The sequence below is a fragment of the Emydura macquarii genome, unplaced genomic scaffold (assembly GCF_026122565.2).
Source record: "Emydura macquarii macquarii isolate MOO-44397 ecotype Brisbane River unplaced genomic scaffold, CSIRO-AGI_Emac_v2 contig_2372, whole genome shotgun sequence".
Taxonomy (NCBI): Eukaryota; Metazoa; Chordata; order Testudines; family Chelidae; genus Emydura; species Emydura macquarii.
The window spans coordinates 3,987,135-4,009,022 of NW_027132509.1; the positions used below are offsets into that span (position 1 = coordinate 3,987,135).

The 21,888-nt window shown below is 37.3% G+C and overlaps 1 protein-coding gene across 5 annotated transcripts in view; it reads left to right on the top strand.

The window, feature by feature from the left end:
* TACC2 (transforming acidic coiled-coil containing protein 2) overlaps positions 1 to 21,888 on the top strand; it is a 167,027-nt gene that overhangs the window by 119,277 nt on the left and 25,862 nt on the right. For 2 of the 5 annotated variants that reach the window (XM_067561349.1, XM_067561351.1), the window contains 8 exons: positions 3,889 to 5,209; positions 9,794 to 9,854; positions 11,315 to 11,522; positions 15,359 to 15,420; positions 16,327 to 16,442; positions 17,296 to 17,467; positions 19,251 to 19,391; positions 20,427 to 20,516. In XM_067561349.1, the coding sequence (XP_067417450.1) occupies positions 3,889 to 5,209; positions 9,794 to 9,854; positions 11,315 to 11,522; positions 15,359 to 15,420; positions 16,327 to 16,442; positions 17,296 to 17,467; positions 19,251 to 19,391; positions 20,427 to 20,516 (2,171 nt within the window). The remainder of the gene's footprint in view (positions 1 to 3,888; positions 5,210 to 9,793; positions 9,855 to 11,314; positions 11,523 to 15,358; positions 15,421 to 16,326; positions 16,443 to 17,295; positions 17,468 to 19,250; positions 19,392 to 20,426; positions 20,517 to 21,888) is intronic. The other 3 variants (XM_067561353.1, XM_067561350.1, XM_067561352.1) reach the window with 3 other exon arrangements.

Genomic DNA, 21,888 nt, shown 5'->3' on the forward strand with positions numbered 1-21,888 from the left:
TAGCATTCATTTTAAAGAAAAACACAGTTTGTCAGTTTTTAAATTTTTTTAATTGTGTAGCTACAATTCCAGTGGAAAAGTGTGAAAATGGAGGGGTTGATCTGAAAGTACTGATTTAGGAAGTATCTGCTATCTTCAAAGTTGTTAGCTCTTTATATTCATAAAGAATATTCCTGGCAAAATCCTTAAACAGATATTTAATTGCCTTTTTGTTGCCTTAATTGTTCCTCTTTGCTTTTTATGTACAGGATCTAGTAGTAAAATATAGTAGTAAGAATAGATTCTTTGTGTTTCTCTTTAATCTCTGCTACTTTTACACAAAGTATTAATGGGCAGCGCTGTGAAGGAAAAAAGAAATTTAATTTCATGAAGAACTTCAAGATTTCAAAATTTGGTTCTGTCCCGATTTCAATGCAACATTATTTTCCAATAGAAAACTGTTCTAAGTATTTCCAGCCAGATCTATTAATGAGTCTTTATCACAGTGAAGTGACAGTGACAACTCTAATATTTATGCTAGGCACACTTTTGAAATTATTTTTGTAATATGAAGAAAGAAATAATGAATGTCAGGTCCAGACAAGAAGAATGGTAACAAACTGTTGTTTAACATTCTGTAATTATTAATGCCTGAAAAAATGAACAGAGAGTAAAACACAGTAATATCTGATGAACTATCTATTGTATGGGCATACTGCTTAAATTTGTTATGGTGATGGAGGACACATGAGTACCTAGATGAACTTAAAGGAAATATGAATGTTACCAGATTCTGCACTATTCTGTGACTCCTTAGTTTTTTTAACCTGAAAGACTACTGTGCTTTCTTTGAATATGATCCCAGTACAATCTGATTTGATTGGTTACTATTCATAGATAAATATATTTGATTCTGAGAGTGCTTATTTTGTAGCCTCCCATTTTACTGCTAGTCTTTGGTTCAGTGTAATTTAAAACACATTAGTAAATAAGCCTTAAAGAGTCTTTTTAAGGAATTATTTTTTCCTAAAACAGAAGGATAACATAGTTGTAATCAGATGACCACATGCGTTGCTCTAGTATTTAAACCAACTGTGAATGCCCTGTGGTCTCTGCCTGTAGCTAGAACTTTACGGAACCACATGTGGAGCAGAATAATTGGAAGGTAATAAGACCAGACCAATGCAGTCATCACAAGTATGGTGTTTAGTGACTACTAACCATGAACTTGGTCTACAAAGTACTTGCATCTGAAATACGAATTTAAAGGACTTCATTTTCTGTTTCAAGAAAAAAAATGGGAATGCATATATTACTCATTAACGGTTCTTAGGAATGGTACATATCCTTAAAGCATTTGGAAAAGAGTTAAGTTAGTATTAGATGAAGAAAGACCAAACAATCTACTCTATGTAGCAGTTATAGTGTTTTCAGTATAGAGTAGTATAGATCATGTGAAAAATTACTGAGAACACAGTGCAAACCCTGTAGTACACAGTGTTGTATGTTTAACACTTACATAAAAATATTGTATGATCTGCAACCTTGCTTTCAAATGTTCATTTGAAACTAGGCTCCTCATGGATCCCACTAATGACAACCTTGGCAAAATATCCAACTTCTTATAAAAGACATAGGAACTCTTAAGCTGTATCCTGTGCAAACCACCCCCACCTCAGTATAAGGGGCTCCACCAGTTCTCAACTCATGGATGGTCTCTTAGGGACCATATGTAGTTGGTTATATTTAGAGTAGTCTAAAGGCTGTTCTGAAACCATAGTGAAGGTTAGAACTAGAGAGCCATATTCTGTTCCCTACCATACCACTGAGGACTCTACATCAAGCAGATCTTGGAGTAGGAGAGAATCTAGCCCATTATATTTATCTTCTGCCACTCTGATGACAGCATGTGATGATCATGATTTGCAGAATTTTTTGTAATCCACATAACTGAGTTTAGAGGTGGAAAAAGGTCTAATGGGCCTGTAACAGTTTGGGGCAACTGCATCTGTATTCCCCCTCCATGGTACAGCAAGGACATCCACTCTTGGATGTCTGGCTCCCTGTCTGTTGCCTCTCTTGGGCAGAGACACGCGTTTCTGTCCCTCCTGACCGGGATATTTCCAGGGTGCACTGCTCCTGGCCTGTGCTATGACTTCCCCAGCAAAGTCAGGATGCCTAAGCAGCCCTACTTTACTTTTCTCTCCAGAGATAACAAACAGCGCAATTGCCCCAATTAAGCTACTGCTCAGTTCCTTCTAAGCAAGCACATTTATTCTTAAAGTGAAAGCATTTTAGAGAAACTATATAAAAAAGAATTCACACGCATGCTGCTAAGCTTACCAGAGATCACCCCCTGACTCCAACAATGGCTGTGGCTGGTAAACAGTCCTTTAAACCCCACGCAAGGTTTTCCTGTGGTCATAAATTCCTAACAGATGTTAGTTCAGAACAAGTTCCCCCATGACTCTGAGAGTCACTCCTTTATCCAGTTTGTATCTTTGAAGAGACAGTGAATAGGTAATCAGCCGGACAATGGGTTCTGCTGAAGGCACAGCATCAAAAGGATGGATCTGGAGGTGAATCATTTGTATTCCTCTCTTCCCAAGCATTTCCTAGGAAACTCACTCAACTAACAATTCATTCTTGTCTTGGCCTCTTGTTTAAAAAAGTGTTGAAGCTCATAACACTTCCCAAGGTTTACATTAGTCATGTTTCCTACACAAGTTGCATACAGTCCCACAATAATGCATAAACATTTTCATTTTAATACAATGAGAGCCTAAGATCCTTTAACTTGATTCAATAAGGTTTTCCAGGATATGGCAGGAAATTGCCATCTCTGTCACGAGGTCAGTTAATCCATTTCCCTCTCTGCCTGTGTCCTAAAATATATTTTCTTCTCCTTTAACATCTTACTTTCAAATGTCCAAAGTCATGGGGCTTCTGCTAATCCCTTTGTAAAACTTTGTCATAAACAGGTCTATATGCATTTATCACGAGAGAAATTTCTGGTTGTAGAACTTTAACAAATAGGTTTTTTTATTTCCACTATTGATAAAAAATATAACAAAGTTAGACAGTTTCCAATGTTGTTTCTAATGGAAAAGTGCAATTTCAGAAACGTTTCTACAGTCAACTTTCTTTTTGACTACTTTCCCTATTTTCATATTTTTAAAAATTTGAAATTCTCAGTAACTCATACATAACTCCATTTTTATGTCTTTATCAATTCAACTTTGAATTTTGACTCTTCCCCACACCCCTTCACCAGCCAGAATAGGAGTAGTATTATTAAGCCTTGGAAAGAAAGCAACACCCAGTCATTTCTTGCACTGGAAGGAAGGTCAAGATGGAATGTTGAGACATGAACCTGGGGGTGGGGGGAATATGCAAGTCACCGAAACTTCAGTCTAATTAGAGGACTACAGTACCAGCTATTGTAAAAAGAGCGTATCTTGATACAATTCTGTAAATGGAAGGTATCAAATCATTGTCATAGTGGGAAGTGTGGGAAGTATTTGATGCTCAGATTACCAATATATAGAGTATTTTGTCATATTCTATTAACTTGATCTGCATCTCTATCTTCTTAACTAGCTCTGAAATAAGAACTAAAAAATACTCCATGTAAACATTTACAAGTGTATATAATGTATTGTCACCAAACTACAAGAGAAAAAAGAACTGCCCAAAAGTTCTTCTGCATTTCTACCATGAGTTAGAAATGCCCCTGCTGTACATATGTCCTTTCATTTTGGATATAGTCCACTTGTATCACTTGTATTTTTTGTTTTGTTCCATTTTTGGCACTTTTGGTAGGCAAAATACAATAAGACACTTAAACAGAAAAGCATTTGGGGCTTAATGACTGATGTGTTTCATTCACTTTTCTGTTTGTTCCCATAGGATTCTGTTCTGATACTGTGTCTATAATTGATGCATCACACGGTGAATCAATTGAAGAAATCCCCTTCCGTCCTCCCTCCCATTCATTTTCTACTGTCTTTGATGAGGATAAGCCTATAGCCAGCAGTGGGACTTACAACTTAGACTTTGATAATATTGAGTTGGTAGATTCTTTCCATACCTTAGAACCTAGCACTCCAGAAGCTAAGAATTGCGACCCTAAAGTGAATGTTCGAAGAAAATCCACAGATTCTGTCCCAATTTCCAGATCTACTTTGTCTCGCTCTCTTAGTTTGCAAGCTAGTGATTTTGATGGAGTTTCCTATCTTGGCAATAATGAGACAGTAGTTCCAACAGCAGATGTGTTCAATACTGGTTCAAGTAGTGCTTCTAGTACTCTTAAGCGAACGAAGAAACCCAGACCGGCTTCCTTAAAAAAGAAGCAATCAGCAAAAAAATCTGCAGAATCTCCACCAGTGAAAGAAACGCAACAAGAACCATCTGACATTAGCCAACAAGTTTCTGTCCCAAGTGAAGAAAAACTGGTGTCAGAGGTAAAGATTGAATCAATTAAATTTGAATGTACTGACCCTTCCCAAATCTCTGCGGAGAAACAGGAGGCCCCTGCTGTGCCTGAAGCTTCCTATCCTTTTGATCAAAAAAACTTTGAAGGGATTAGTACATTTAGTACTGGAGGAAGCAAAGTGCAAAACTCTCCCCCTGCCAGTAAAAAACCCCAATCTCTTACAACGGCACCAGAGGCTGTGGAGGTGACTCCATCTGACACTGGAGGACAAGAGGATCCTCCAGTCAAAGGTCTAGCAGTGAGATTAGAGTTTGATTATTCTGAGGAAAAGAGCAGCAGAGAAGACCAGCAAGAAAGCACTCCCCCACCCAAAAAAGCAGGTAAAAAACCTGGTGCCAAAATGCCACTAAGGAGGCCAAAGACTAAAAAGACAGTGGAAAAGCTTGACAATGCTCCCACCACACCAACCAAGTCACTCACTGATTCAAATGATATCCCAATTTCAAAAGGCTCTTATACTTTTGATATTGACAAGTGGGATGATCCCAACTTTAACCCATTCTCTTCCACTACAAAAATGCAAGAATCTCCCAAATTGCCTCAACAAACATACAGTTTTGATCCAGACACATGCGAGGACTCAATTGACACTTTCAGGTTGTCTTCTAAGATCACCAGCTCACCTTCGAAATCTCCAGCCTCCTTTGAGATACCAGCCAATGGCAATGAAACAAATGGAACTGAAGGAGACAACCTAAATAAACCTGCAAAAAAGAAGAAGACACCACTAAAGACGTAAGTCAAAGGGTTAGAGACGTTTCTGGATAATGAAGTGCTCCTCCTTGCACCCCACCATAATTACTATAGTTTTATATTTGATGGGTTTCAGTAAGGATAGAAACATCATGCTGACGAATGTATTACTAGACAACTGGATTTATGTCTCTGGCTTAATATGGCAGGCATAGGCTTTCCTGTACACTGTCAATACCATGATACTCCCAGCACCAAATAACTTGTAGTAAAAATCCAGAGGAGTCAATGCAGGCCAGGTCATTGGATTAATAATTGGATTTTTGAAGTTTAAGGCCCCATCCTACTGCCACTGAAGTCAGTGGCTGAATGCCCATTGACTTGAAAGGGACTGTGATTGGGCCTTTAGCAGTTTTTGTGCCAAATCTTCAATGTTAATTTATTCACTGTTGTGTGGTGTGAGTTCAGCAATCCAGAAAAAACAATTCCCTGGCCTGTTACTAATGCAAGGCTGATCCTGTGACCCTTTACTTGTGCAAGTAGTCTTCACACACACAAGCCTATTGAAGTTGAGGAGACTCCTCACATAAGTGAAAGGTATTGCTGTGAGTTCACTGGACTGGGACACAGTGAATGAAATCCTGGCTCCACTGAAGTCAATGGCAAAACTCTCATTGACTTCAGTGCCCATTGACTTCAGAAGGGCCATGGTTTAATCCTGTGGATTTATTATGTATTTTATATATCTGAGAAACAGAAAATTGTCATATTTTGACTTGTTTGAATTCCTGTTTTTCAATATTTTTTAATGTGCGACTATAACATTTGAAAACATTTTTTCTATAAAAGTAGTTTCACAGAAGGATCAAAATCCCCTTGGCGGCTACATATTAGACACATCTCCTATTTCTATGCCCATAGGCCAAGTTGTAGGAGAAATGGTTCCAGCTGCTACATTTGGTTAGTTGGTTAATAAAACTTGGTGTCCATCTGTACTGATTCCCATGTAGTTAACTTGCTCATGTGCACTTTCTGCTATCTTATCCCTCAAGCATAATTTTCTTTGAATTAGTTACCGAAGATTTTATTCACAGGATTTTAGGTTTCAGATAAACAGAGAACATATTTAATAATATCTCTCTGCAAGTCCTTTTGTAGCTTAATAGTGTCTGCTCATTAAAGATAACGTACTACATCTTAAGATTTAAGTTTGTGACTAAAACTAACAAAAGACTGAAGAGCTACAGATAAGGCAAACATTGTAAAACAAAAAAGTAAACTCCACAATGTTATGAGAGGAATGATGGAGAATGTTCAATTGTGCTTTTTATTTCCTGGCACCAGTTAGGCTTCCGGCCAGATTTAGGTTCGTGTGTGGCTTGGGGGTGTTTTGCTTTTTTAAATAGAGGCCATTTTTGAGTTACATGAGTGGATGTTATGTGATATGACACTGATGGCTTGGGTTTTGAGGGAGATGCCAGATTTTCTGATAAATTTTAAACTTTGGGAAATGCCTGGAGCACATGCCACTGAAATTTAAAAAATGTCTATTGAGCCAGGAATTTTTCCTCAATATTCCTAAAACCCAAAGGGTTCCCCAAGAATAAAATATTCAGGTCTGAACAAAAATAACAAGACTAAAATGTTATGCCCGCGGTGCATCTGAATGTGTGAGATTTGAATTTCATTCTAGGAAGGCTTTTAATATCCCAGGCCTCAATCCAGCAATTTACTACCAGGAAGAGTTCCCCTGTGCCTATATGGAGATCCACTGAAGTCAGTGTGCAAGCCCAGGAATCTGCCCATATTTTGTAAATTGCAGATCAGCCCTTGAGTTATTAATCATTGAGAACAGAGGTTTATGATGGGACACACTGGTCTAGATTGCCCCATCACCTGGAAAAATTTACATGAGCTAGTGAGAACATCCCATGGGGTTTCTTCTGCAGAATTTTCTCTGCAGTCTTCCACAGGCGGAAGGGGTATAACTCCCTCCCAAATATCTCTGGTCTGCAGAAGGCATAGAGCATATCTGGCCTCTGTTGCTTTTCCCTGACTCCAGGCAACTCAGCTGCCTGTGCTTTGCTTCCATGGAGGCACCTGCTCACAGCAGCCTTTGGAATCCCTTTAAGTGGTTGTCCCCAGGGAGCAGGAGCTGCATGTTAATGACAGCATAAGATCATCCTGCATTAAAAGGATGGTATTAAAGCTAACAAGCATGGAAGCTGATGAAGAGTTTTTTTAAACACTCATTATTCAAATAGAACTGTCCCAGTTTCCAGAGCATTCACTTTGAACTGTCAGTACTCAAACTGTAAGTTTATTAAGAGTCAAAAATATGAAAACTTAAAGAAATTTCCCTTCTTTCTTAGTGTGTGGAAATAATTTGAAATATCCAGAGCAGGAGCTTTCTCTGCTGCCTTTTACTGATAGATCAATAGTCATAAGAGCCCAGTGTTCTCCTGTTTCTTTAAACTTAACTGCTACTAATTTCCTTGGGAACATTTTTTACATATTGTATATTAGCAAGTGTTCTATCTTGAAAAGAAAGCAGATGGCTATCTCAAGAAAGGCAAGAATGGGCAAAGCATTGACAGCAATTAAACTGGTAGGCCTCCGTTTTGAAAAATGGCTTTTATAAGGCGAAAACATGTCAGAAAATTATTATATTGAATTTAAGAACATAAAATGGTTTAGGAATTATCACCTCTCTTCTCCCCTCCTTCCCATTAAAAAAACATGTTTTAAAACTGTGCAGACTTCCTAGGATATCGAAAGTGTGTGATGATGTTGGTTAACACATTAACAGAGTGTCTGCAGATTTATCCTTTTCGTCAGTTCCTTCTGTCTGTCTCTCTTTTCTTTGTCTTATTTGTCTTAGGATGGTAGAAGATGTGATGTCTGTATGTTCTCTGTTGTAAGTAAATTTAATCTAATGGGCCTATTATGGTGAAAGTGCCTTATCCTTTGTTAATGATTTATGGGCTTTTTAAAAAATATGATTTTACTTTATTTTGCAGCATGATCAAGAATTATTGGGCATGGAGCTTTACGGTGTTGTTTTATTGGCTTATGTAAAAGTTACTTTAAGTGAAATTGCCTGGCTGTGAATGAGCTTGAGGGAAGCTGTTATGTCAGTGTCTGGTTGCCTGTCTAGAAAGATTGCTTTTTAAAACTGTGTATATTTGTGGTCCTCAGCTAAAGCATTAACACTTTCTTATCAGCTTGATTAATAGAAAGTGACATTATACAGCACTGTTCTTAAACGCTATCTAATGTTTATAAATACTTTTTAAAAGAAACAATTATTCTGATTTTTTTATATTATCATAATTAGTAATTACCAGCCAGTGTATAATACTTATACCCTGAACAACTGGCCAATTTTTTTGGTCATGTATGCTTGTAGGTGCGGTATGGACTTATTCTCTATCATTTCAAACGCTTCATTGTAATCTTCGTTTGTTGCCTTGCAAGTCATTAATCAGAGCAGAGCTATAATTTTCACCACTGCATCTAAACTCAACAACTAAGGCTTTGTTGGGTAACTTGGTGTGAAATTGTGCAGGCTGTTTCCCTGCCTCTTCCACCTAATATCAAAAGCCAGTTAGATCAGGCCTGGGAGCTTGCATTTGGAGCGCTGGTTACTCTCATGTCTATCTGGGACTGTTCTCTTTAGGGAATTTTTAACCCTTTGGAAATGGCAAACACACAAATGCAGGCAGCATACATTATGTACCTATACCAGATCATATGGAGATGTTCTCCTTTCCATGTGTTTGATTGGAAAATGCCATATTGTAAAGGGTTAAAATTATTGTATTATCAGTTTATATTCTGAGATTTAGAAGAGCCTGAAACAGAATTGCCATGGCAGTAAATATATTCAAATACCATGTAGGTCCAAATTCTGTGCTTGGATGTTTGTGAGATTTCCTTTCCCACCACTTTGAACTTAATGCATGTTTCTGGTCCTGAAATCTTAGGAGCAATGTGCATATCCTGCCACAAACCTTTGTATGCGGTTCATCAAAAACCTATTATCATGTGGCAAGGAAATTAATTTGTTATCTATTTTATGTTCATATGTGGCCCCATTTATCATGATATCTGAATGCTTCACAACCTTCAATGTATTTATCCTCGCAACAACCCTGCGAGGTAGGAAAGTACTATTATCCCCATCTTACAGCTGAGGAACTGAAGACACAAAAAGGCTAAGTGACTTCCTCACGGTCAGAGGAAAGTCTGTGATGGGGCAGTGACTTTTGAACCAAGGTTTCCCAAGTCCTATCCTAGTGCCCTAATCACTGGGTAATCCTCTTTCCCTATCACTATTTGATTTGAATAATCTTTTTGAATGAATTTAGACATATGGCAGTCCTGCTGTTCAACTCCATTACTTAGTTTTTCTTACTGGTTTTGGGAACCAAGTCCTATACCAAAGTGCATGATAAAAAGCAATACTTAAAGCATGTTTTTCGGTGGTATTGCTTTGTGTTCGAAGGAGTCTTAAAGCAGAGGGGCTTATAGAGGTAGTATTTTATCTAGCTCTGTATTGCTAAATGTTATGTGCTGCTGATTTTCTTTGGTATGCCATACTTACTGTTTTAACTTTGTTTTTAGTGATACATTTAGGGTGAAAAAGTCACCAAAAAGATCTCCCCTCTCGGATGCACCCTCACAGGTAAAGTGCTATGTTGTTTTGACATATGTCATTAGTTTTGCTTATAGAAGGAAAGTAAATTGGATGTAACATGGTTATATTTGAATAGTTGTAAGCATTGGTAAGGTTTATTAATTTTTGTTCTCCATTTGTAAGATTAATTTGTACAACACAGGGTAGACCTGGTGTTTGTCGTAGGAATTCCAGTTAGACTGTTCAGAAATACTCTTTGAGAAGTCCTATGTTATAAATATAGTAATGGACAAATATCTTTAGGATATTAGCACTCAGAAAAATTCAGCTAATCTATTAGACCAGAAAACTGTAAAGTATGTACACAAATAAAAATGATATGCTGAAAGAAAAGTACAAATAATGCAAGTGTGTTAGTCTGCAGAGAGTATGTGTTTGGACAGAAATAGTATTTTTATTTATCATCTTAAAAACATTGGTGGTTGGCTTTTCCTGGGGGAGGAGTTAACAAAGGCTGGGCCATATAAGGGAGGATGGGCTTTTGCTCACTACTTTTCCTGTCATTGTCCACCTCCCACATTATGTATCCTAACCTTCCTCGTAAGCTGTCTGACATTGGAGAGGGTGGGGAAGAATTCATGACTTTTTGAGCTCTGTGTTTATGTTATGTGAGATGACTGCCATAAGGGAAGTGAAAGGACTTATCTACATGGTGAGTGAAGTATTTCAAGCAGCAGTACCTCGCTCAAAGCACACCTCAAAACTCTTAGTGCGTGGAAGCTGGGTCCAGACAGCAAGCTAGTGCACTGTAGACTACCTGGCTTTTCGTGCACTAACTCACCATGCAGACAAGCCCTAAAAGTCAATTGGCCTGGCCAGCACACATGAATTCCTAGGAGACTATGCATTTTGTGAGCCACTTACGTCATGTACTGATCTCCAACAGCAAATATTTCCGTCTTAACTCCTGACAATCTCTGAGCTCACGTGCATGTTCATCAGCTCCAAATAACATCTCATTTTTTTACCTGCATCATCAGAATCTAGAAACTTATAGATGGACCGTAAATCATGCTATGGAAAAGGTAATATGAAAATAGTGTTCAATAAAGACAGTGAAAAACTCCTGTGGATCCCTTGTATGGTGAAGTCTCTCCTTCTCTCCCCGCAACTGAATTGCAGTTGGCTCATTTCAGTACACTTAAGTCAGGATTTTCATTCTACCTCATCAACACAGCTTTGCAATATCCATGTTCATTACCAAAGGGTTTCACTGTACAGAGTAAAGAGCCTAATTATTGAGACAAGTTATTCCTGGCATAGTTCCAAATGCTACAGATGTGAGCTGGTCTCTTTCCTCAAGTATTTTATAGGGAGCTGTAGTAGGTAACATGGAATTAAAATAGCAAAGGGGAAAGGAAGACACAAAAGAATTCAGACAAATGTTTCTTACTGATGGTTCATCGAAGTAAAAGATAATAGACTCAGTTAACATTTGTTCTCTACAGGATTCCACTCCACTGCCTACTCCAGAAACACCACCGGTTATATCCACCATTGTTCATGCAACAGATGAGGAAAAACTGGCATCTTCAGTAACCAATCAGAAATGGACTTGCATGACTGTGGATCTGGATACAGATAAACAGGATTACCCACAACCATCTGATCTATCTACATTTGTAAACGAGACCAAGTTCAGCTCCCCTACAGAAGGTAAGCTTATAAATGATCATTCAGCTGCAGTCAATGTTTTCTTTATCAAGGAAAAGAATAAGAGTAGTGAAGAAACTGAAAGAGAATGGAAACATTCTTATTTTTGGCTTCAGATAGGATAGCAGGGCAGCACTTCAGAGCAATATATGATTACATTTTTCTTAATTGTAAGTATAATCCACTGTTTCATGTTCCTGCTGTGCCTAACTCAGAGGGGACTGTGGCATGCCATTCGTCCCACCTAATGAGTTTAGGATCCAATCCAAATGCTACTGAAATCAGTGGAGGGCTTTCCTGTGTTTTTGCTGGGCCTCTAATTCTTTAACTCAAGTGATAAAGATTTGTGCTTCAGTATTCAAGGTCCCAGCTTCAAATCTGGCCATCAGTCTGTTGGCTACATAAAGATCCTCCTTAACATATCATCTTTACAAACTCTGGGGCTCCAGCTTTCTTCATGCATAAGAAATATATAAAACCCCACAATATCAAGTGATGTATGACTGTTATCTTTCACAGACACAATATTCATCCCATTTCTGTATCCTAAAGGATGTCTGTCTTTTTTTATGATGCAAATAATTTCATGTTTATGTAAGATTATTTATGAACCATGAAAGGGTCAGAACCTATCCCACTTACGTATTTTTCACTTACATGTGTAGGCATATTGCCTTCCTTGGGACTACATGAAGGAGTAAGGCAATGCAGGTTCTGCCCTGAGGGTTTATCTTATAAATGAATGAATAAATAAATACTAACACATTTCCAGCTTCAAGTTTATGGTTGGGGGTGCTTCAAAATCTTATGATCCTTTTTGATCATGTTGGCTATATTTCCATCATCATAGATTTATCTTTTCTGCCCACATGCCCAATGTACTGTTAAAATATCCTTCAACAATTTAAGGCAAAATCTGAGTAGCTTTACCTGGTAATGAACTGCAGAACTGGGCTTTTAGGTCCATTCCTGCAAACAGTTTACATGTGTGATTTACTTGATGCATGTGAGTAAACCTGCTGACTTTAATGGGATTGCTCATGTGAACTCTCTTATGCATGTGCGTAAGTTAATGCAAGAATCAGGGCTTTCTGAGATCTTTGGATAGCCTGTGCAGATGGCTTAATATGAATAATCCTTTCATTTTTGTTGTTGTTAAATTATAACTAAACGCATCTATTTATGACTGCATTGTGTGATGTTAATGTATCCTTCTTAAAGAAAAAGTGAGACCAAAATGATTTTTTGAACAAACAACATAACATATGGATGCACTAAAACCATCATTTCAACTCTCAGACTGGTAACAGAAAGTGAGCAGAGTTCCTAATCAAATGCTAATCCTCCTGCTTCAGAAATGTGCTGGGTGATATGTTCAGAATTTCAGATTCAATGTTAATTATAATCAACAATGCTTCCTCTTTTGAGGTCATTTAAATTCATGATTTCCATTGACAGCTCTGTTCATGCTGCTGTGGGAAATCGGCATAATTCAAATCATGTTTCTTAATAATATAGCAGTTTACACTTCTCTTGATACTAGTGTGGCTGTCTTCCTGTAACCAAGAGCTACCTTTGTACAGATAGATATTTGCAGTCAAACAATACATAGTGCTCAGACTCATTCATATCATTTTGGCACTTTGTTAATACAATGGAGTTGCCCTCCATCTTGCCATCCACTATGATTGTGTGTGTGAAGCCACTGAGAGCAGTGAGACAAAAGATTAATCGTTACTGAGCCAAGTTATTTGTTTTGTTTCTAGTTGATGTACCTCAATCTACAAACTATGTTTTGTGTCAAATAAGGTTAAATATCTATCAATCCAAAAAATCAACCCCTATGGATTACAGCTGCATGGCCTTTAGGAGAGTGGGAATTAAGCAGACGCAGAGTTGTCATTATCAGTGCCAGCAGAGGACACTGACAGTATGTCTCCTGGCTATGAAGAGCATTTGTATATATTGTAACAAATTGTTTCCCAGCTTGTAAGTCTTCGCTGTCATACAAAGTTATAACAAATGAAGAAAGGTATTTCAAAGCATTTGATTTGTTTTGCCTTGTAGTTAATAGTTTCTCCTAAACTCCTTCCACAGATTGTATATGTTTTATTTTATTCTTAATGCCATTATTTGTTTTTTTACTCCAGCTAGAAAGAAGTATGTATTTTATATAGAAGCCTTTTCCTTCTGTTTGACTTCCTGTTACCATTAAAAACATGCCATGGGATGCCAAATGTCGCAATTTACTAAATCTGCTATAGCAGGACTCCCTTCAACAAAAGGATTAATTGATACTTTATCCTGAACTTCATCTATTGCTATTTTGCAACTATTTTTTCCTAAATGGATGACCTATGAACTGCATGAATTTTCAAAAACATTCTATTTATACTCAGAAAAGCTTGTAACTAGACGAGAAGTTAACAATATTTGTGGGTATTTTTCAGCATCTGATCTTCTGCACAAATACCCTCCAATATTGTTTTAACAGTGAGATTTTCACTTTGCAAAACAGTTAAGACAGTTATACTAGTTTGGGGGGGGGAACAGTTTTATTTATTTTAAAAATATATATCTGATATAGGCCCTTGTTCACTGGACATCATCCCAGTTCAGGAAGTGTATTTAAGCACATGTTTAAATCCCGGTCACTAGTGATTTACTATACAGGAATGGAATTAAGCATGTGATTCAGTGATTTCCTGAATTAGGCTCATAGGAAGAGAACTGACTTTACTGTGTGTAACTTAACAAAATACAAAACTGAATAAAAATACACGTTTTTGAGACAAGGATATTATTTAACAGGAGTCCTTAATTTTTATCTTCAGGAAACAAAGTCACTGTTGTGTTGGAATATATCTCTGAACATCACTGGTGATTGGAGTTAGGTGCAAAACCTAAGATTAATCTGTTCCTTCAATCTTTGTTTACTGCTTTGTTCTATTGCCTTTAATGAGGCTACTCATGTAAGGACTCCTTATGTATTTGCAGGATCAGGCCCTAAACCCTAGATTTGTTTCATTCATCTTCTGTTCTGTCAACAGTTTCTTTGTCTGTATATCTGTCTCTATCAGCTCACTCTCCAGTGACCAGGATTGGCAAGAAGTGCTGGTTAATTCTTATTGAATAATTAAGAGATCTGAAATAGTAGAGCAACAAAAGGTCTGTTTAGGTACGGGGGCAGAGCTTCTCTGTAAATATTCATGCTTTGAACTGTCCCTTGTAACTAAAATTTAAAAATAAGTGTATCTATGCTACTGTCCTATCCTTCATCAAATGAGCAAATATATACCTAATCCATTTTTTAATCTAAAGTAACAAGATAATAGTTTCTGGTTAAAATCTGCATGGTTTACTGAGGGTGGAATCATTTCATTACTTGTCAGGTTGCAAATTCTTCCTTTTTTCAGTGGATCAGCTATCAAGACTACATCAAAATGTTTTCAAAGATTTGTAGTGTGACATAGCACTTCAAATACAATGTACTGGAGTGTCTCATTGGGCTCTGTAATAGAATCCTGAACAAAGGAAGCAGATTAACCTGGAGTTTTACAGGAAAATTGATTTATAATGACTTGAACCAAATTCTGCCCTTGGATATGCCATGGGGCTTCGGTTGACTGACAGCTGCAAATCAATGCACAGAACATTCTGAGCAGTCTCTATGTATTTTGTTTGTAAGGCCAGAAAAAGCATCAATAATAAAACTGCAGGGCCTGGGTGACACTTAGCAATGAACAGCCAAGATTTCATTCACACATGCAAAAATTATATCCCCCTCCTCTCCCACCTCCCGCCATGCATGGGAACATTTCTCTTTGTTTCTGTTACAGAGCTGGAATATGGCAACTCATATGAAATAGAATATATGGAGAAAATAGGTTCCTCCTTGCCTGTAAGTTTTCACTCTCAGATTTTCATTTACATTTATTTACACACTGTATTCATTATGTATGGATATGATAATGCTGCATGGACAATTTCCTGCTCCACAGTGCATTCACTGTACATCTGCAGTAGATTGTAAACACTGTTCGTTTTAGTCAGCAGAGTCAGGTAAATTGCTTCTATCCTTATAGAGGCAATTTCATCTTTTTAATGTTAAGGTTTCATTTCACTTGGGGATTTAAAGGTGTTCAATATTTCAAACTATAGCAAGTCTACGTTGGATTACCAAACAATATATGGAAATCTTTACTTCTCCGAAACCATGACTAAAGCTTTTGTGAAAAGAAGTGATGAGCACTTCCCTTCAAAACAAAGACTTACTATAAAATGTGGGAATATAATACTTTATAACATCAACATTTTTTGCCTTACTTGTATTCACTCGATTAATTAGATAGTATTCATAAGCTCCAAATGTATGAATTTCCCACAGTACTTATAAGAATAAAATAGTCAGTCACTGTGGAGACTCTTGGGTGTTCAGTCTGATGAGATGAAGGTTCCAATTAATTTTTTGGTAAGACTTTGTCAGCAAATGCCATATAACCCATTCAAAAAGAACAGGTACTGAACTTGTACAGTACCTGAATTCTAATTAATCCAAAATGATAGTGGAGGAGCTATTAAAATTGTAAACTACACAGCCTGTGTTGTGGTCACCTGCTTTTCTAAAATAGGCTGTTCTTTTAATGATACTTCCACTTGATCTTAGCACCATAGGGAGTATCATGCTAGGGAACCTAGTTTATCAGCTCCAAAAGAGAAGTGGAATTTCTCGGTCACTTGAGGCAATGAATTAACCTTAACAGGGAATGGAAATTTGGATGATAATTCTTTTATTTTCTTTTCGCAGCAGGAGGATAGCACCCTGAAGAAACAATCTTTGTACCTTGTGTTTGATGCACAGCAGGAAAGTCCAGTCAAATCCCCTCCAGTCAGACTGTCTGATTCTACAACTCCATGTTCAGGGTACATCACTGCAAAAAACAAAAAACAGACCCAAAAATAAACAAAAACCATTTAATAATAAAAGGATTGTTAGGAAAAGGATAACAGTCAAATTATTTCCAGTCAGGCAGTGCTTTTGTAGTGTGTTTTAGTTTTTGTCTATTTTCTTTTAAAACATGGATCTATGCCAATTAAACATTTAGAGTCCAGCTGTCCCTTGTTACACCAGTCAATGGTGTAATGGAATGGAGACTCAGGACTTATATTTCTGTTGCATAGATTTGCTGATTACTTTAAAGTCTGCAGTAAAGAATATGCTCTGTCTTCAGTCTAAGTTATGGTTCACTACTTATAGTTTTTTTCTTAAATAATAAGAACAGTTTCATTTCAGTATATAGAAAATGTCCCTCCTATTGTAACTCTCCTAAACTTAGTTTTCAGAACAATTAATCTATTTTAAAATTATATATTTTACGGGTTTTTGTTTATTTTTAGAAGTGGCATTGGCTAGACTTACACTGCTGCGACGTAAAAAAAATTTCATTTGATAGAGATGTATGTAAAAGTCAGAAGTAAGGGCAAAGTGATAAAGTGATGAATAGGATGTGCATGCATTCACTGATCTCCTCCAATTAGTACTAGGTTTATCCAGATTTCTTTGGGATACTACTTTGAAAACATTTCTCAAAATCTTACAAGATATATTGCTGTGATTCAACCTTATGTAAGTTATTCTAATTTATCAAGCTCTTGTGAAGAAGAGAATATGACACTTTAGCATATCAGTTTAGCTGAAGAGCATTTGCTATGATTTTAGCAGAAACTTGGCTCCTAGCTATGTCTGAAAACATATACACTATCTATCTTATCTCAGGTCCAGTTTCGAGGAAACTGAAGCTCAGCTATCCTCTGTAATGAAAATACAGCACCCTGCATCCCGAGTTCTAACTGCCAGCCAAGAGACATGCTTACAGTCACCTGATAAATCAAAACAGAAAGAACTGGAGCCCATGAGCTTAGGAACAGCTTCAGACACCATTGGAATAGTAAGTAATGTATGAGAAGACTGATGGAAACATTTTCCCAAAAAAGCAATCTTCCCCTGTTTTAAGAGAGGAGAACTTAAAGTCTGTGCAATTAGAACATGCGTAGAGCTAGATGAAAATTTCTGGAGTGAGAATATGAAAACCCTGAATGAAATGAAAACTTTAACTATTCTTGGAAATTTCTTAACCAGAACAGTTTAAAAAGCAAGATCACTTGCTGAGAAATGTAGCTTATTTAGCTTTCTGCCTTTTCACATTAATCATCTGGATGACAGGTCACTTTTGAGAAGTGCCTCCAACTTTGTGCTTGTAAAATTGCCTGTGCAATCTTCCACAGGTGTAAAACCAGCATTTGCTTTTCCAGAGCATGTAATAACTAACCAGGAAGATTTCAGTGCAGAATATGTGCCCAAATCTACATAGCCAAAAATCAGTCCTTGGTTTTAGTCTCCCATTGATGAACATGCTTAACAATTTCCATTGGTAATAACAGGATTTGAGAGGACACCAATGACGGAATTGATCCGCATTTTGGCCTAACAAAATACTGTTAGCACTGAGAAAAGTTGTCCTGGTTCTTACCTTAGCTTAAATGTAAATTTCTGACCAGGCAGGCAGATAGTCTCAATAGCTTATTTCTTATCAGGGGTTTTTGTTATGTTTCAACCTCACACATGTAGATTTGTAGGCTGTGCCCATGTGCCCATATTTCCTCAGAGGGATTTTGCATGAAAATATACAGAATTGCTTTGTGAGTGTTCCGTATCTCTTGTGATGTTTTTGCATTAATGGATGATGAACAGCTATTTCTCATTTTCTGATAAATTGCCAACTGTTTTGATAGTATGCAATACTGCAAATGTGAGAGTTTGTTGGAAACCTGCACTTTTGAACTCAGTCCAGGTCCCAGTGTAAAGACTTTGAGTCTTACTTCCAAGGCTGTAGCCACTTCAAGACTTTAGAGCACTGGTTCTCAAACTTTGGAATATTGTGGATAGATTCTCCCAAGGACCCCTGCTTTCCCAAGCAAACCATGATATCACAACTGCCCTGCAACACTTGAGAAAGTAGGACAAAATTAAGAAGACAAAGTGAAAATACATTCACTTTATAAAGGCATGGCTTATTAATGCTTAGTTACATCTCTCTGTGTTGAGTATCTGTGCTGTTGAGTTCCTCTTCTTTGGCAGAGGATTTCACATTTATTAGCCTGAAGACTCTGCTCATTGACTGGAGCCTCCATTGTTTTAAACTCAACAGGTGAGCTGCTGACCCCCTGTGTGTTTGATAACTCTCTAATCTTGATTGCACCTGCAAAATTGATCATAGTTGAATTTACACAAAAGGAACAGAGAGCCACATTGTAGAGAGTGCAAAAAGTTGTTTGGGGTTCGTTTTAGTTTAATTGGCCAAAGAAATCTCTGAAGAATCCTGGACTGAGCTTCAGCTTACAAGAAGTTTCATCGATTTAAGATAAACAGACCATGGTGGCTGGCAGAAGGCTGATGGACAGTTGTCATAGAAGTACCTAAAAGTGGTCCATGGACCACAGTTTGAGAACCGTTGCTTTAGAGGCTTTCACATAGTTTATTTCATTCTTCAGTCTCAAACTTTTAATGTATAACTGACCTTCGTTATATTTATTTCTGAATGGCTGTGTACGTGTGCCAGAAATAAAACACTACTAAGGCAGTAAACAAATGTTTGAAGCAAATATCTGGTTTTCAGCCTGAACCACTTTGGCAGCCTCTGTTATTTGTTCTATATCCTCCTTACCCTTCAGACAACTCCTGAGGACTCCTTTGTCTCTGCTGATGCTCTTCTCAATAGGATATCTCATCAAACATCAATATGTGATCAGCTTGAATATCTAGAGCCTGACTTAGCAGAAAAGAACCCCCCAGTATTTGCTCAGAAACTTCAGGTTTGTAGCACAAATGTAAATATCAGTGTTCCTTTCTTAAGTTTGTCTAACACCAGTAGAGAACACATTTCCCTATCTTAAAAAATATAGTCAGTTAAAGAAAAATTCAGGCCCTCTTCAAAGTTCCTTTTGCCTTTCAGAAACTTTGAAGAGATGATGAGATTTGAACTTAACTCTCAGAACAAATAAGTTAGCTTCTTTAACTCTTGTGTTCTAACATTGCTGAATAATCTCAATTAGATGATCCCATTAACTGTGTGTTGTAGTACAACATATAAAATAAAACTCTTACGTTGAGCCCTGTGTTCAAGCTTAAATGTGGGGGTTAACTTGACTGAATACACTTGACTTTGGTAGGCTATCAATATTATCTGTAAACACAAAGGCAGTTTCAGAGATGTAGGGCCTAATTCCACTCTCAGGTACACCAGGGTAAATCCATAGTAATCCCATTAATGTCAGCGGAGTTACACTGGGTGCTAAACCCAGGTAAAATGAGAGTCAAGTGTTGTTTTTCTGCTAATTGTGTCTAATCTGTAATTTGAGTTGGCATCCTCTAATAAAAGGAAATCTCTCTGGAGAGCAGGTTTACATGAATCATGGCAGATTTTTCAAATATGCAATGCAAATTTTACATTTCAAAACTGCTGAGTTTTGAAACAAAAATGAAACAAAAATCACAGCTGTTATAAATCAACATATAGTGAATAATGAAAGGGAAAAACAATTAACATGACAAGAAATAGTTTTATCTTATTGGTCAACATAATTGGAATACATTTATTCCATCCAAAAAGTTAACAGGTAGCCCCTAGTGAAAGAATTTCTGGATATAATTATCTCAGAACTACTTGAAACCTTGCTTTTGTGTTCTGCTGATGTTTTAATCCTGAAAGGAACACTGAAAGTGTGTTATCCGTTATTTGTTACCATGATACATTAAAATACAACATTCATTCTGTGAGTGTGAAAAACATTTACATCATGTTCTAAATACATTTTTTTTTCTGTGGATTGCTTAAAACCATCTGACAGGAGGAATTAGAGTTTGCTGCAATGAGGATAGAAGCATTGACGCTAGCCAGACAGATTACCCTGTCTTCTTTCTGCTCCTTAGATACCGAGGTATCTGTTTTATGCCTGCAATGTGTGTGTGTGCACAGATTAAGAACCAAAGTGCTGCTTTTTCTTTAACAAGGTAACTACGCCTCTCTGAGTGGTGTTTGAAGCTGTGTGCACTTCAGTACATATGACACCAAAGAGCATGCTGATAGCCTTACTCTACCCAGAAATGCTGTCACCTGCTACACTCGCAGAACAATTCTACTTCCAAAATTAACTGGAGGCAGATCTAGAGGCAAAAGCCAGTCACATAAAACGGGGGACAGCCAGATTCTGCCTTTAAATGACCATGTGTTTGTATCTGAGATCAGGATTTGGTCTCAAGAGTTTATTGGCAAAATGAATAAGAAGATAGTTTTTGTAGAGTATTACAAATTCTGGCGAGTGGTGCACTTTGCCTTTTACATGTCATTTAAGCATGAGATCTAATGAATTGACCTTAAAAGTTGAAAATTCAATCTACCCACACTTCAGGCTTCTGAAGAATGGTATTCAAATGATTTTGGATGACCTCAAGGGTTCTCAGGGGAAAGAGCCTCCCCAACATAAATCCTCTTTATTCATTAACATCTAAAGCTTTTCTTTATTGATAGTCTTACAGCATGCTGGCTAGTGTCATGTTAGTGTGATGCATCATCAGAGTGATACTGCTCCAGTGATGCATGTGGTCTCCCTTGTATTTGAAACTAGACTGAAGTGTTAGCTCTGATGTAGTATCTTTGATGTTTAATACAAATGCCAGTCTAGGAGAACCTTTATGGTGCTTTTAATAAAAAGCTCTTAATAACCCTTGGAGTTTTGCCTCAGTGGTATACTTCGACGAGAATGCTGACAGGACAATGGGGTCTTGCTGAAATGAGACATTTATTTCCCTATCAGGAGAACGTTATTCCAACTTGTCATTTTCCAGTGGCCTTTCTTTTTTTACACTGAATGATTAATAAAGAAGTCAATGGGAGGGCCCCACAACTCATTCCATCACTATTTAAGTGGCAGCTGTGTACTGCACCATAACTGCATTTTGACTGGCTCAGAGATTAGACTTGATCTGTGCTTTAACCAAACATAAATCAGTTGGTTCATAGAAGTAAGTCTCTTTTGATGGTGTACTATACTTTTATGAAGAAACCGCTGGCCAATTAGAATAAGTTTGGGTAGTTTAGCTTACATTGGTGAATAGTGGCCTGCCATGCAGCTATCTGAGTGACTAATGGCTATTTCATTTGGTGTGATGAATGGTATAAAAATGATAGTAAGTAATTAGTTCCTTGTGAAAATGTGCATGTTTCTAAGTATGTAGGATCCAGTTTTTAGTGAAGCGAGGGGGAAGCTTTGCTCTTGACTTCAATGGTAACATGTTTGGGCCCAGCTTTCT